Source organism: Psammomys obesus, unplaced genomic scaffold (genome assembly GCF_907164565.1).
Source record: "Psammomys obesus unplaced genomic scaffold, mPsaObe1.curated_primary_1811, whole genome shotgun sequence".
NCBI classification, from domain to species: Eukaryota; Metazoa; Chordata; class Mammalia; order Rodentia; family Muridae; genus Psammomys; species Psammomys obesus.
Window position 1 is genome coordinate 16,255,354 of NW_026596131.1, and position 15,343 is coordinate 16,270,696.

Sequence of the window (15,343 nt, forward strand, 5' to 3'; positions counted from 1 at the left end):
GTATATGTATATGTATATGTATATGTATATGTATATGTATATGTATACAGGCTCTGTCGTTGTTGCCTTTCCCTGGTTGTTCTCTCTACAAATGAGCTCGTTCCCAGTGACCGCACCGTAGCGCCCTGCCTTTACTGGGCCAGCCTCCACTTAGCGGCCAGCCCTTGCTGTTGGTTGCCCCACACCGTATTGTTCATCAGCTTCTGGTGTTTGTTGTGGGTCTGTGGAGGATGCTTTTAGTATCTCAGCACAAGAAAGGCCAGGACGCTGTTCTGAAGATTGCTGACTGGGCTGTAGGCCAGGTTAGATGCAGACCAGTCAGGTCTTTGCTGGGCAACATTGGCATTTGCGGGTGGCTGTAGGGCCTGCAGCCCTGATGAGCTTTACTTTCTGCTTTTCTAAGTTAGAATTAGAAGAATGCAGGCATGGGAGGCCCAGCGTATCGTGATGTCTGAAGGCCCTGGCTCTGCCTGCAGATAGGCAAGGTGAGAGTGGGTACTTGCAGCCTGGGACTCCCGCCTGTCAGGTGGGATGGGCAGTTGGAACAACCAGGTGTCCTCCTAGGCAGTTGGTTCTCTGAACAGTAAACAGGATTACACCCTGAGGAAGTCTTTCAAGACCAATCACTTGATTTTCTCATGGCTGGCTATGTCGCTATTCCCAGAGAAGGGCTAATTTCCAAAATTACCTCACTTCAGCTGGGGACAGAAACTTGGGCACTCTGCCTGGACCCTGTGGTGATCAAGATTTGTACCTGCCTGTTGGGTTGCTCTTGGGTGGCACCAGACGTTTTCCTGGTGTGGTGCAGGAGAAATGTGGGGTGGGCACGGAGAGTGCTGACACTGCCACTCGTAGTTGTCTGTCTGGAAATTAGTTTTGTCCTGCGGAGTGATAAGTTGACACTTAGAGAACACATTCAGATTTCCCTGAGGCCAGAGGCTCGCTGGCTGGCCTTGCCCAGAGCGTCTGGGCTGTGGTACCTACATGAGCTCCAGGGAGTCCAGCTGGCAATGACACCACATATATGGATACTGGCCTCCCACAGGTGCCACAGCCAATTTTCTTGACATTGTTGGCTCCCTAGTGGGCAGCCCTGTTAATTAACAGAGTTGTGAATTTGAACAACATACTAGCAAACAGCTCAGCTAGGCCTGTTTTGATAGAACAGAGGACCTTTTCATCAATGAGATTGGATATAATTCAAGTTAAGACAATTGTAGATCTAATTCCTGATCTACAGCAGCTGTGATGGTTCTTTTTTGCTAGGTCTATATTTAACCATTAACTCCAAGTTTGGGGAAACACCAGGTGGGTACAGGAGTAATAAATAGTCGTTCAGCTTCTGTCTTGCTGCTAATCTGCTTCTTGCTCCAGAGAGTCTCCCAGGGATGGAGAGTGGAGGGGGAGGGGGAGAGAGAGAGAGAGAGAGAGAGAGAGAGAGAGAGAGAGGGAGGAGAGGGAGAGGAGGGAGTCTCTGGGACATACTTTGCAGTGGATTTCCAGCGGAGAGAGGCTAGTTGAGAGCTCGGTAGGAGCAGTAGGGACCTCAAGAATGACCCAGAGGAGCCAGCCTTTGTAACCACAGGTACCTCCAGCATTATGGGAGGTGGGGCTGGGCCAATCCGTTGGAATGTGGGAGCTGTTCCTGTGGGTGGGCTGACTCAGAGATCGGCTGTAAAAGAGACCAGGAATAGCTTGGCTCTGGGGTGGCTACTTATTGAGCACTGCGTGATGACCACGACTTCAGGGTGGCCACTTATGTGAGAAAGTACTGGGACATCTAGAGGCACAGTCTGCTCCAAGTCAGCTGTCCTGATGCTGTGCTGTTCAGGAAGTGAGACTTCTCAGGGGATGCATCTTCTTGGGGCTCTTAGGCTGGGCGACCTCAGCATCTTCATGAGGGTGCACTCCACAGCATGCTGCTCCTGTAGGACGTGTGTCCAGGCCTCTCAGCTACTGCTTGTCCTGTGCACACTTTACAGCCCCCCCCCCCCCCCAGTACCACAAGTATAGGAAATAGATTCCGTTGAACCGTGACCACTTTTGATATTTATGTAGAACAGCCCTTAGAAGCTAAAAGGCAGAGATTTGGTTTTATAACACTGGCAGTCTTTCAGGATTTTTTGTTTTTGTTTTTTTTGCCTTTATATTTCCAGGTAATTGTTTTCTGGTGGATAATCGCACATGCAAGAGATGGGTACCTCACCCCCCACCCCGAGAGTGGTGCCAAGAGGTTGGGGGCTCTGAGGGTGGCATGCAGTCTTGGAAGTGGTGTGCTCCATCTATCTCGACTTTGGAGTCTCGGACCCTCGCATGTCCTTTGTGTCTGCTGCTAGTAACTGACTAAATTTTTGATTCCTATATCCGCTGTGAATCCTGCTTTGATGGCCTTCAGTGTTTGTGTCCAGCTCCCACCGTAAGGGTGATCACAGAACCCCAAATTGTTTTGGAATCTCCTGCCATGTCATAGAACACTCAGCTGTGGACACTGCCAGACTATGATGCCGGCAGGATGTTCCTGTGTCTCTGCTTAGGCATGGCCTCACACTTGCTGGGCACCTGGGTTCTGTACCACTGAACCGCATTCCTGGTCCTCCAGTCTTATTTTGAACACACGTAAACACCACCAGTGAGAGGCGTGTAGTGTTCCTTACTGCAGTGTAGTGTCTGTCTGGGCCACAGCAAACACGTCCACCTACAGCCTCCTGTGCACAGTAAAGAAATGAAATTCCCTTATGTGATGTAGTAAGTGAGAAGTTCCAGCTCTGAGAAGTGTACACATCTTTAATAAGCTGCTATTCATGAATATAGGAATACACAAAACAGATTCAGTAACATTTGTTCTTTTTTTGTGGTGTGTGTGTGTCCACAGGTATGCACATACGTATATATGCGTGTGTTTGTGGAGGCCAGAGGTCCGTGTTGGGTGTCTTCTCTTTCTTACAGTGTTTTTAACACAAGAGTCTTCACTGAATCTGGAGTTGTCCCTGTCCAGCAAGCCCCAGGGATCCTCCTCCCGCTGCGCCTCCAGGGCTAGGACTGCAGGTGTGCAGCACCCTACCTGGCTTTCACGTGCTGGTGTCCTCACGCTTGTGGCGAGTACTCTGCTGGCATTTCCTCAGCCTTATTTAATTGCTTTTTCGTTGGTATATAGCTGTTCCACACAGTACTGGATTTCATAAGGACATTTCATCAAAGTGTTTTGTTGTTTGTGTGTGTGTGGTGTGTGCGTGTACGTGTGTGTGTGCTTGGGCATGCATGTGCAAGCATCTGTTGATGTCCATCTTAATTTTTGTCAGGTTCTCTCACGGATCCTGGAACTCATTGAGCTGGCCAGGCTGGCTGTCGGTTACACATCTTAACACGCTTAGCTTTTGTATGGTGTTGTCTGTCTACATTGCAGACACTTTATTGACTGAAACCCTTGATTTGGTCTTACTTATGGCAGAATAAAACTTAATGGTTTAGATGTACTATATATATGTTTTTAATCCATTTTTCTCTTGCTGGATATCATCTAGGTCGGCTCTGTAACTTAACTATTTTGAACAGTGCTGCAAATAAACTTTGGTGAATGTGCTGGGCACGGTGGCACACACATTTAATCCCTGCACTAGGGAAGCTGAAGCAGGCAGACCTCAAGGCTGGCCTTGCCTGATTTACATAGTAAGTTCAAGGCCAGTCGTCGGTTGGTTGTATGTTTTCATTAGAACCAGAAGAGAAGTTCATGTGACCCCATCTCTTGCCTCCTGTGGACACTCAAGATGGTGAAACAGGCCGACAGTCGTATGCACATGGGGCAGCTGGGGGCGGCTGTGTGTGTCTGCTCCTCAGTCCTGGACCTTCCAAGACCCTCTGTAGGCAGGCTGCTTCCTCCCTCTCCAAGCTTGCTGAAGTCTTCAGTAACAAGACTTGGGTTGGTTTCCCGTGGCTTCACGTCCTTCCTCATCTGTGAGTGTCACAGTCACTTCTCATAAATACACGGTCCTTTCTGTGCTGTGGTGGGCTTCTGAGTTCTGCACTCTCCTGGCACGGCCACAGCGTGGCAACCTAGCTGTGTGTGCTTTGAAGGACTGGCATTCCTTTGTGTGGTTCTCGGGAAGTTCAAAAATGCTTCTTCGTCGTTGAGCTGGTGGACTTGTCTTCCTTTCAGTTTTGTGTGGTTTTTGAGCAGATTTTGACTCTTGTGATCTGGACACATGGCTTGTCTGTGCTCCAGCCTCATGGTGTGCTGTCATTGTTTTTGTCTCCTGCCAGTTGTCACAGTCATCTTGAAGGCGCTGACCTATGATGAGAAGCGGGGTGCCTGCAGCGTTGGGGCCAACGTCAGGGACGCTGCCTGCTATGTGTGCTGGGCTTTCGCGCGTGCCTACGAGCCTCAGGAGTTGACGCCGTTCGTGATGGCCATCTCAAGGTAAAGCCTGGTGGTTGTGCTGAAGGATGATTGTGCCACATGGCAGACATGCCTCAGACAAACATACCTCTGCCCAGAACCTGTTGGTCTCACTCAGGTAAGCCGCTCTCTACAGCGAGCTGCAGTGTCAGCATCCGTGGGCTCTCTGCTCCTCCGCCTTATCTGACGGGGCGGAGAGGGTCTGCTCTGTGGAGAGATAGGGTCCAAACACAGCTGTCCAGGGAATCAATGGGCTCCAGGCCCTACTTCAGACCCGGCTGAATATTTAGAGATGACACGCTTGGAGGACGGGTCAAACCATAGGTCTTGCCCATGTGGGCACAAAATGACTTGGATTGAGAGGGCCCACTACGACACTCATAGCATGGTGGACACACTGAACTACTGGTGCCCACCTTCGGCTCTAAGAAAGAAGCAGAATGACGCTCACACTCAAAAGTTGAGCCCCTGCCGGGTGTTATGTGCCAGTGCTGTATAAAACTGAAGAGCCACCTGTGTTGAGACTTGTTCTGCATCTTCCCAAGGGAAAGGAAAAAGAAAAAAATGCTCCTTAGAGTCAGGCAGTCGCGCTCTGGCACCATGCCAGAGGCCACTAGTGAGACCCTACAGACCTTGAGCTACTGCCCACCCTGGGGCCCTGCCCCTCGAGGTCCTGGAGTCTAGTGACCAAGTGCCTGCACTCTTCTTCTGGAATGCTTCCTACCCAGCAGAGCTCTCTTCTTCTCTTTATACGGGAAGTTGCTGAGTGAAGGGGAGGGGTAAGTGTAGTGCTCACAGAACTTAGGACAGCAGGACAGACAGAAGCAGCCTATTCCTATGTCTTCCACAGTTCTGAAAGCGTGAGCCAGATGCTGAGTTTTCAGGACCCCTGCAGCATCCTTATGGTGCTGCTCTCCCCCACTTCATTCCAAGGCACAGCTCCAGAGGGTTCCTTCTGGACCTCTAACATGAGTCACCTGCTCTCCGAAAGGAGCTGTTCCATTTCATGGAGCATAAACATATACCAGTGGTATATGAGAACAAAGACATATGCATGTTCAAAGAGAACAAGACGTGCATGGTGGTCAGGAAGCTGTGCTGTTGGTTGTAGACTTGTCTGTGCGTGGGAAGAGACAAGAGCCCCACTGTCCAGGGGCTTCTGCTGAGCCGTTGGCCCCATCTGTGTCTGTGACCTCTGTTTCCCACTCCATTGCTCTGTAGTGGGATGCCGTGCATCCTCTGTGTGCTGTTTATGTGGCTTTGAGGAAGGTTCTTGCAGCTGCTTTCATGTCCTCATCTTCAGCTTCCTGGCAGTATATTGTATAAGTAGCAAACAGTTGTTCTCTTGCACGTGTCCCAGAGCAGTGGCGCACCTTTCCAGTGGTGTCATCCAGTTTGGTTCCATAGGGCTCTGTCTTGTGGGTAGCTGCTGTCTTTGCTCCTTTTTTTATTTTTTCCTGACAATGAAAAGAGGTTGAATGTTGAGTAGGCAGAGAGCCAGGTGTGACCCTGACATGGCTCTGATGAGCTGCCAGGACACTGAAGGACTGGGATAACCCTTGGCTCTGACGTGCAGTTGTTTCCTGCTTCAAAGTAAAAACAATCCCGACATATTCCGTTCAGTCTAACAGGATGCTATGCCATGTCCTTCTACCTCTTCTGATGCAGGAGGTAGGAAGGCAGGATGGCCTGAGGGAGGGAATAGGGTAATGGGAACAGGTGCTGGTCCGTTGGCCTGGGAGCATGCAGCCATGTCAGGGGGAGTGTGGCTATCTCACCGTTCTCCTTTGTTGAATGTGAGCACTCCAGGCTGTGCTGCTGCTTTTGAAGGCTGGAGGTGCAGATGAGAGGTCCAACCATCTTTCTCATGATTGGAAGGACCTGTGGGGCATCTGGACCAGAGTGAAAAGCCAGGGCCACACAGTTCCCACAGAGTGCCCGGCTTCACTTCATGCTGAGACCCTGTATCATAACACTGATTGATCTCTGGGTGGATTTTGTAAGGAATGAGCAATCTTTGAAAAGCATGGCTGATCGTCTGGGCAGTGGTGGCACACACCTTTAATCCCAGCCATTGGGAGGCAGAGGCAGATGGCTCTCTGAGCCTGGTCTACAGAGCAAGTTCTAGGGCAGCCAGGGCTGCACAGAGAAACCTTGTCTCAAAAAACCTCAGAGAGAGACAGAGACACACACACACACACACACACACACACACACACACACACACACACAGCTGGTAGGCACGGTTAGCTGCTGTGATTTGGTATTATGGCTGCAGGTGGGTCTTGGGCTGTGGCCTGTCTTCTCCAACCCTAGCTTTTCCCATACAGCAGTATGGTGAGGAACTTCCATTGCTGCTGAAGGAACCTTTTGCTTCAGGGTCATCCTTTACATCCTGTAAAAGGCAGCTGCATTTGAGAGCCAAGAGTCCTTCCACCCTTCATAATCTCCTGGCACTTCATCAGAGTTGTGTCAGGGTCACATCTGGGTCTGTGTCTATCTCCTGTTCAACGTTCAACTTCTTTTCATGCTCAGGAAAAACAAAAGGCCACTCTGAGCTGGCCTGCATACGCTCTTGGCTGTGAGGTTTACTATCTGAGGACTGGAGAAGGTGGCCAGATTGAGCTCGGCATGGTCTTCCCAGAGCTTAGGTGAACTGAGCTTGCTGTGAGTGTGGGGTGGCCCATGGGGAGGTGTGAGGTCCTCTTCATGCTGGGTTGAGACGTTGGGTGTGCAGTGGAGAATCTTAGTGGGTGGTGAGGGAGTGGCCTTCGCGTTATGTACAGCTTAGGCTCTGGAGTGACCCTGCATTTCCTGGCCAAGGAGTAGCTGGTGTGCAGCAGTCTCTAGCTGTAGAAACTCCTGTGGGTCTACTTGTTTCTTTGGGCTTGGGGAGTTCCGACTTGCTGACTTGTGGGACCAAACTCAAGGGTTGCTGGCAAGTTCATGTCTGTGTGTTGCACATGGAAACTGCAGTGTCTGGCTGCTGGCAGCCAGCCCTCTCTTTCACAGATGCCTGATTCTCCTGAGCTGGCAGCCAGCCGACCGTGGTAGCTGCTACAGAGTCTCTTCTGAGAAGGCGTCTTCTGGCCCCTTTGCCCACACCTGCCTCCGATGGGCAGCAGTGCCCTTTGGAACCGCACTGCTGCAGATTTCTAGCCGGTTGGACAGGTTCTGAGGAACCTGTGCCTGGCCCTTCCTGGCCCATCTGACTCCAGGCATCAGCGGGGGAGGGCGCCTGGTGAGTCAGGTGCGCCAGTGAGCTGGGGGCACGCACTACCTCCCGCCTGGAGCTCTGTGCTGTCTGAGTATCGGTCGGGTGTGCCCTGCAGACCTGCCTGAGAGGTTCGTCATGAGTGACCATGCCTTTTAATTATCAGGTTTTAAGCCCATTAATTCTGGCACATGATAAAATCTTGGTACCTTTACTTTCACAAACTCCTCAGTGGATCCTGTACAGTTGAGATTCAAATATAGTTCCCAGAATAAAGCAGAATATCTGTCAGAAAGAACCAGGGAGACGCTCTGAAGAGGCCTCCTGTGCCTTGGAGCTGCTGGCGCAGTGGACAGCCTTGTTTAACTTTTGGTTGACGAAACGGGATTGGTAGTTCTCCCCCGCACAGTGTTAAGTCTGCCTTTGGAAGTAAAAAACATTTTAAGGTGTATTTTTATCTTTTTGAAATTCTTTCGATTGCCCTTGAAAACCATCTTTCTTTGGCTTTGAGCAAAAAGACAGATGGAGCAGGAATGACTGTTTTGTGGCACCAGTCTGGCTTTCTGAAGAGCCCAGTGCAGCTTAGGAGCAGTAAGATGTGAATTGAAAATGAGATGATTCTTTCTAACCAGAAGTCAAAATCCCATCTACAGGAAGGAAAAGAAAGCAAACTGGCTGCCCTGCCAGAATGCTCTGCCTGTCACCTTCCAGTGATTTCCTCACCTGAAACTCTTTTGTAAGCTGAGCTCCTGTTGACGTTTACTCCGCCCAGGCCCGCCTGTGCCAGGGGCACCTCCTGACTCTCACCTCCACTGTGCAAACCGGCAGGGCAGCGTGGGCTGCCTGTGAATGGCCTGGGATTGGCTCTGGAGGATCTCTTCCTCTAGGGCAAGATTGTCCTGAAAAAAAGAAAAAAAAAAAAAAAAAAAAAAAAAAGGAAATAGCAAGCATTGCTCAAAGCTATGTCTTATTCTTCTCAGCTTCTCTGAATGGCGCAGCTTCCAGAGAGAGGAAAACTTCTGTTTTGAGGAGAAGGCCAGCAATTTTGGTCTGTTAGCCCCAACTTTGTGCTGGCTTGGCTTTGACCCCAAAGGACGTGGTTCTGCTTATGTCTTAGGGAAGTTCAGTAAGATGCATGGCTCATATTTTAATGCAATTTGCAACTTAAAAAAACCACAGATGGACAGTGAGTTATTAGTGTTCTCTTTAAAAAATTACTTCAGAATGGAAGTTCTGTATTATTTCCTGTAGAAGCAAGTATGCTTGCTTTTGAGTGCTACACATACCGCACACATAGAAAAATGAGTGTGGGTGATTGCTGTTCTCACTGTATGTGCTGAGCTGAGGTATAAGGAGAGGGGCAGGCTGAAGCATGCCACTATCCTTTGGCTTACACCAGAAAGAGGATCCCTTCCGTGTTGGTAAATCCTGATGAGCTGTCACACAGCTTCCCCAGAGAAATCAAGCAGGTGGGCACAGCCACAAGTACCTCTCCTCAGATGGTGGCTCTCACTGTGGGTGCCAGGTGTTCTCTAGGTTTTCTCTGAAGCGAGAGCACAGTGACTATGACTCTGGGCCGTCCTGCTGGGACGACTGAGGCCCAGGTGATGGTTAGTGCACATGGAAGCAGTGATCTAGGGCAACGCTCTCTTCTTTCTGTTTGACTATTATCACTAAACCCCTTTAGTGATTTAGCACTTGGAACTTACTGTGTTTCTGAATAAGCCAGTCTTGTTCTGAAAGTAGGGAGTCAGTTTCAAGGATTTAGTCCAGAGACAGAGGTATGACTCGGTGGCCAGGAGTCCTAGCTGCTCTTCCAAAGGACTGGGGTTCAGTTCTAGCCCTCCACGGGGCAGCTCACAACTGCCTGTAACTCCAGCCCCAGGGAATGTGAAGCATCCTCAGGCTCAGCACACATACGTGTGGACACATATGCAAAAAAAAAAAACAAAAACAAAAACAAAAACAAAAAAAACAAAAAACAACAACAACAAAAAAAAAAAAAAACAAAAAAAAAGTTAAAGCATTTAGCCCAAATTGAAAGTCTTTTAAAATCTGCTGTAGTCAGGCAGGGTGGTGCACATCTTTAATCCCAGCACCTGGGAGGCAGAGGCAGGAGGATGTCTATGAGTTTGAGGCCAGCCTGGTCTATAGAGCAAGTTCTGGAACTCACTACACAGAGAAATCCTGTCTCAAAAAACAAACAAAAAACTTGTACTCATAAGTATATGCAGATTTGTTTTCATTAAGTAGAAGCTTACTTTTACTTAAAAAAGCAGCATTTTCCAGTATAATCTCTGAAGTTTGATGACACATGTAAATCCTGACGCATGCTTGTAATGTTAGCCCTTGAGAGGCTAAGGCGGAGAATTACTACTGTGGGTTCAAGGCAGCCTGGGCCACAGAGTGAATTCCTATCTTGATACCCCTCCTTTAAAAAGAAAGAGAAAAAAAGATTAATGAAGCAGCAACTGACAGCATTTGCTTGAGGAAACGCTGGCTTGATGGTGTGTGAGCCATTACTTTTCTTGCTGTGTTGATACCTGTTACATCCAGGCTCTCTGTGCTGACAGCCTGTACTGGACTCCGACTCCATGCCCCAGTCTTTGTGTCTGGTGGCTCACTTTGCTTGCTCATACCTTGGAGAGGTCGGCATGGCATAGCTTGTGTTTGTTCAGTTTCAGCAGCAACCCCACTGTCCAGAGAAGAATAGTTGTGATGTTCCTAGACTCTGAGGAGCGTGCATGCAGGGCTCTGGGGAGCACACAGACGGGCCAGCGTGGCTGTGGGAAAGGTGGCCCCAGAAGCAGGTAGGTGGCCAGGTCTGCTGCGGCTGCCTTCCTACTGCGCACAGTCCCCGTGGAGCGAGCTTCTGGTGCTGATGCTGAGCGTAGGAGAGAGGCCTACCCATACATGTGGTGCCCCTCAGCCTCCCATACACTTGAGAAGCACAAGGAGGGTGAGGAGGGCCCCTAGTGACGGCCCCCCATCTCTACTCTTATCGGGTCATGTCTGCAGCTGCACAGCTGCCTAGTCACCTGTGGACAGAGTTTTAGGAGAAAAGGTGGTGTGGGCAGAGCCCTGACACAGTGAAAGCTGACCTCATCCTCTGCTGACGCACAGCGGTGGCTCTAGCACCATACCTAGCCGAAGCAGGCTACATCCCTGTTGGGGTTTCCTCATCCCATCCTATGCCTAGTGCCTGGATGGGTAGAATGTGGAGAGGGCTACGAAAAGACAGCTTTATCTTCTGAGTAGTCTGACTCCTCTAGAATCAACACTTGGGCTCTGGCATGGTTCAAATTGGACTCTGGTCAGCCTGCCAGGGCAGAGTAGGTTGTCTGCAGGTAGACAGTCTTAGAGCAGCGCTGAAGACGCTTGACTGGGGATTTAGGAGGTCAGTGAAAAGGGACATGTCCATGACATTGGAGAGGGCAAAGCTGTCTGGAGGGGATTTCGGGGGTTTTCTGTGTTCATCCTCTCTCTTCACTAGTCAGTGTCTCATGGCTTGACATAGTAGCCGAGGCAAATACATGAACAGGAAATGCCAAGAGTTCAGTGCTGCAAGACCTTTCAGTATCATCAGCTGAAGCATCCATTTCCTCTAGACAGACATTAAGGAAAGCAGAAATTCTTAATTTCTTTTTCTAGAAAAACATTGTTTTGAAAAGCAAGGCTCTAATTTAGAACAGTACTTAAATTTCTGTTTTAAGAGCGTATTTAGAATAAATGCCAAATGTACTCGTTAAAAAAAAATAGAGTATCTTCCACTTAATGTTGACAATTTTCTATATGGACACAATGTGTCTTGATTATTTCTACCCACACTCCACTCTCCTGCCAACCCTGGCCGGGCTCCCACCCACCTCCTGGCCCTCTTCTTTTTCTGCAGTCCAGCAAATCCAGTTAATGCTGAAGTGTTGGCTGCTCAGTTTGGCTGGATCTTGAGTAGGTCTTGTGTAGATAACTATAGGAGCCGTGAGCTCAAGAGTATGTTGGCCATTTCATGTCCTGAAGACAAGAGTTCACAGTGCTCTTCCTGTACTCCAGCTCTTACATTCTTTCTGCCCTGTCTTCTGAGATGTTCCTGGATCTGGGCCGGGGAGGTCAGATGTGTACACACACACCAGTAGATATTTGGCTTAAGTTCCTGGGAGACCACATGTATATAGGCCTCAGTTTTGTGACCTGAAGACTGTTCCCAAAAGCTGCTGTGAGGTGTTAGGAAGAAGCAGTTTAAAAATGTTCATGATGAGGTAGGATGAGCTCTCTGTTATAAATCAGAGTTCCCCTCTTCTTACTGTGACCAGGTGCGATTACTACACACCAGGAAAGCTGTGTCCCTGCTCCTCTTCTGTTTATGTCTTGGAATTACAGAGCAGCACTTTGTCACCTTCTGTTGCGTTGGTCCTCTCTTGTGGCAGTTTTGGCTGACTGGCACATGTCTGCTTAGCACCATTACTAAGTTCCCCTTTTCCTGAGCGCAGGGTTCCAACCTCATGTGGAGGCTACTTGTCCCTGCCTAGGCCCATAGGAGGTAGTGGCCCCAGAGTGTAGGAGTGAGTGGGATAGGCCTCTGGCCTTCTACCTGGTTCCTGGGCGTGGAATAGTGCTCACTGCTTGGCTGGCAAAGTTGAGAAGGAGTTTGAAGGACAGACTTGGCTGGCCTGTGGTCCTTAGGTCTTGCACCATGCTGTTTCCCGAGACTATCCCCGGGGCTCCAAGGGATGTGGGGACCTAGATAGGGAAATGCCTCCCTGGGAAGCATCTCCCTTGAGGGTGTGACCCAGAGCAGTAACTGGTGGTAGGATGCCGGAGAGCCAGAGACAGGAGATAGGAAGGGCTCTCTAGATTCTGACAGGAAGTTTGGTACATAAGAAAGAGACTTAAAGCTTTTGAGTGTCAGGAGAGGTGGGAAAAGTTGGATTGTTGTGGTGCTATTGCTTCTGGCTGTAGGAAAGATTGAGACTTAATGGCTGCCTTCTCTGTGGTATTTCCATGGTGACTGCTGTCCCTGGCTGACTGTTCTCACTACCATATCAAGTGTCCCTCGAAGGACACTTCTTTGTAAAGAAAAGGCTTATTTTGACTGTGGTCTGGGTCCAAGGCCAAGAGGCTGCCTGTAGTGCTGGCCCCCTTGCAATCAGAGTCTTGAGGCAACACTGAAGACTCTTAAAGGGGACAGATTGCAGAGTATGTGGTATGTCTCCTCCTTGTAGAACCCGGAGGATCCGTTTTGGGTCTTCATCCTGCTGACCTCATCTGATCTTCGTCATGTCTGTGTCTCTCAACCCCAGATACTGACACTGCATGCCCCATCATGCCTCACGTGGGTAAGCCCGTGGGAAATGTTGAAACCATGTGTTTGGGTGCTGCATGGGGCAAGCTGCCTGTTGGCTGCACGGAGCTCTTGCTGTTAAGTGTGGTTTGGAAGGCATAGGCGGCTGTGCTGTAGGAGTGTTGGTGTCAGCCGCCCAGTCGCGACCATTTGCATACTGCCAATTCTCATTTTCTAGTACCATTCATTTTCTCATCTTGTTGGTTACACATGATCTCAGTGGGGAAAAGGCATTATTCTCCAAGGCACTGGAGGCTCAGGGTATACCATCTAAGGAGAGGTTGCTTTGATCTGCTGTAGCCTCCTGAACTTCCTGCTTCCTGCTGTCTGTGAGGCTCACCTAGATGTCCAGCAAGTGAGCAAATGAATGAACAGTGGAAGGACATCACATGGTCTGTGCCCATGCCTGAGTACATGGAGGTCAGAAGACAACTTTGGGTATCATCATCAGGAATTCTGCCCACCTCTTTTGAGACATGGTCTCCTGCCAGCCTGGTGTTCAGCCATTAGGGTAGATGCAGCAGTCCCCGAGGTCTTCCTGTCACCTTCCCAGCACAGGATTAAAAGCGCGCACCACCCCTTCAACACTGTATGAGGGGTCTCGTGCTTGCAAGACAAGCAGTTTACTGACAGTGTATTTCATTTTAACTAACCATTTTCCTTGTTGTTACAGTGCTCTGGTCATTGCTACCGTGTTTGACCGAAATGTGAACTGCAGAAGAGCAGCCTCTGTAAGTTCGGTTGTCTGCACTGCATTCCCTTTCTGGAGGTGGGGTCCTGTATGCGGGCCCCTGTCTCCGTAGAAAACTCATACCCCAAGGCCTCAGAGGAGATCGGTTGAAAGAACCGAGTCAAGCAGTCACCACAGTAGCACTTGTAGGGATTTACTGTGAGATTCTTGGTTTGAATCAAGCATAGGTGAATGGACTTCTATTCTTGAGAACATTGACAAACCGAGTCCAAGAAAGGACTGTGCACAGTGGAAATTAGAACAAGAATAAAAGGTTGGTTCAAAGGTTGAAAAGCAACTACAGAGTAGTTGTACAAAAGCTGAAAGTCACTCGAGTACCTCAAAACCAAATGCCTATTCATGATTTAAAAAGTACAGGCACACAGTATTTCATTTGATTTTTCATTCTGATTCGTTCTTGCTTTTTTCATTTGCCTTTTATTTTGACACTAGCGAGATTCCCCTGAGGAGTTACAAGATTGCAGTGAAGTCTGCCTACTCTTTCCTCTGTTCTCCTCTGGGCAACATCGCAGTTGTACTAAGACAGCTCAGTAGTCTCAGTCAGGGCTCCTAGTTGTTTGTGTCCTGTGTGCGTGCGTCCTATATGTCAGTTCTGTGTGGCTGCATCTCACACATACCTGTGAATCCTTTACAATTCCGGCACACAGTAGCCATCACCACAGAGGTCCCTGTATGATCCTTTTAAACATGGCTGTTTCTCAACTGCTAGCAGCCATTAATTTACTTTTCAATTTTGTAATGCTTTTACATTGCTGAAGTACCAGTCTTTGGGACTGGAATTCTCACTGGGTGTCTTCAGTATGTTGGGAAGTTCCTGGCCATCTCCTACCCTGAGAGGATTTGTTCTTTGCCTGAGCCTTGGTTTGTTAAGCCGTTTACCTGTAAAAGGACATCTGGGTTGCTGCTGGCTCACGGTTATTATTAGTACTTTCATAGAGTCTTCTGGAGCATAGTTTCTGTTTCTTAGGGTATATGCCTAGAGTACAGTTTCTAGGTCCCGTCTTCTAACTTCCCAGGGTGACTGTGCTACCATGTGTTCTCCCCGTCTTCGCTGAGACGTGGTGGGGAGTGCCTGGTTTTTCCTGGTCATGGTACTGTTTTGGTTCTGCTGTTAAGTGTGTGGTGGTTTTGGTTTCCTTTTCTCCAGCGATGCTGAGTCTGTTTGGGGCGCTCCTTTGTTACCTGTGTCCTCCTGCATGATATGTGCCTCTTCAAGTCCTAGTCCTTGTCTAATTGAATGGTTAGTTTATTGGTGAGCTTGAGAGTTCTTTATGGTTTCTAGATATTCATCTTTTATATTGTATGTGTGTTTTGCAAATCTCTAGTCTATCGTTGTTTTCATCCTCCATAGTTTATGGGTTGTTTTCACCCTCTGTAGTCTGTGGTTGTTTTCATTCTCCAACAGCATCTCCAAAACAGGTTTTAGTCTTGTTTCAGTGTAAAGGCTATAAACCACTTAACCCTGTTCCCAGCATCCTTCTGTCTTCTGTCTGTGCTAGTAGCATATTCTGTAGTGAAGTCCATGTGGTCTGTCTTCATATTGTGTTAGGTGCTCTCCTAACCTCTTATTTTCAAGATTGTTTCAATATCAATCTTGTATTAATTTTTACTTTGTTTGAAGATATCCCTGCTTATAAGTATTACATT

The 15,343-nt window shown here is 48.8% G+C and overlaps 1 protein-coding gene across 4 annotated transcripts in view; it reads left to right on the forward strand.

The window, feature by feature from the left end:
• The window catches only part of Tbcd (tubulin folding cofactor D), a 161,312-nt gene that overhangs the window by 79,986 nt on the left and 65,983 nt on the right, over positions 1–15,343 (forward strand). For all 4 annotated transcript variants that reach the window (XM_055592661.1, XM_055592658.1, XM_055592659.1 and 1 more), the window contains 2 exons: positions 4,258–4,414; positions 13,619–13,676. In XM_055592661.1, coding sequence (XP_055448636.1) covers positions 4,258–4,414; positions 13,619–13,676 — 215 coding nt within the window. The remainder of the gene's footprint in view (positions 1–4,257; positions 4,415–13,618; positions 13,677–15,343) is intronic.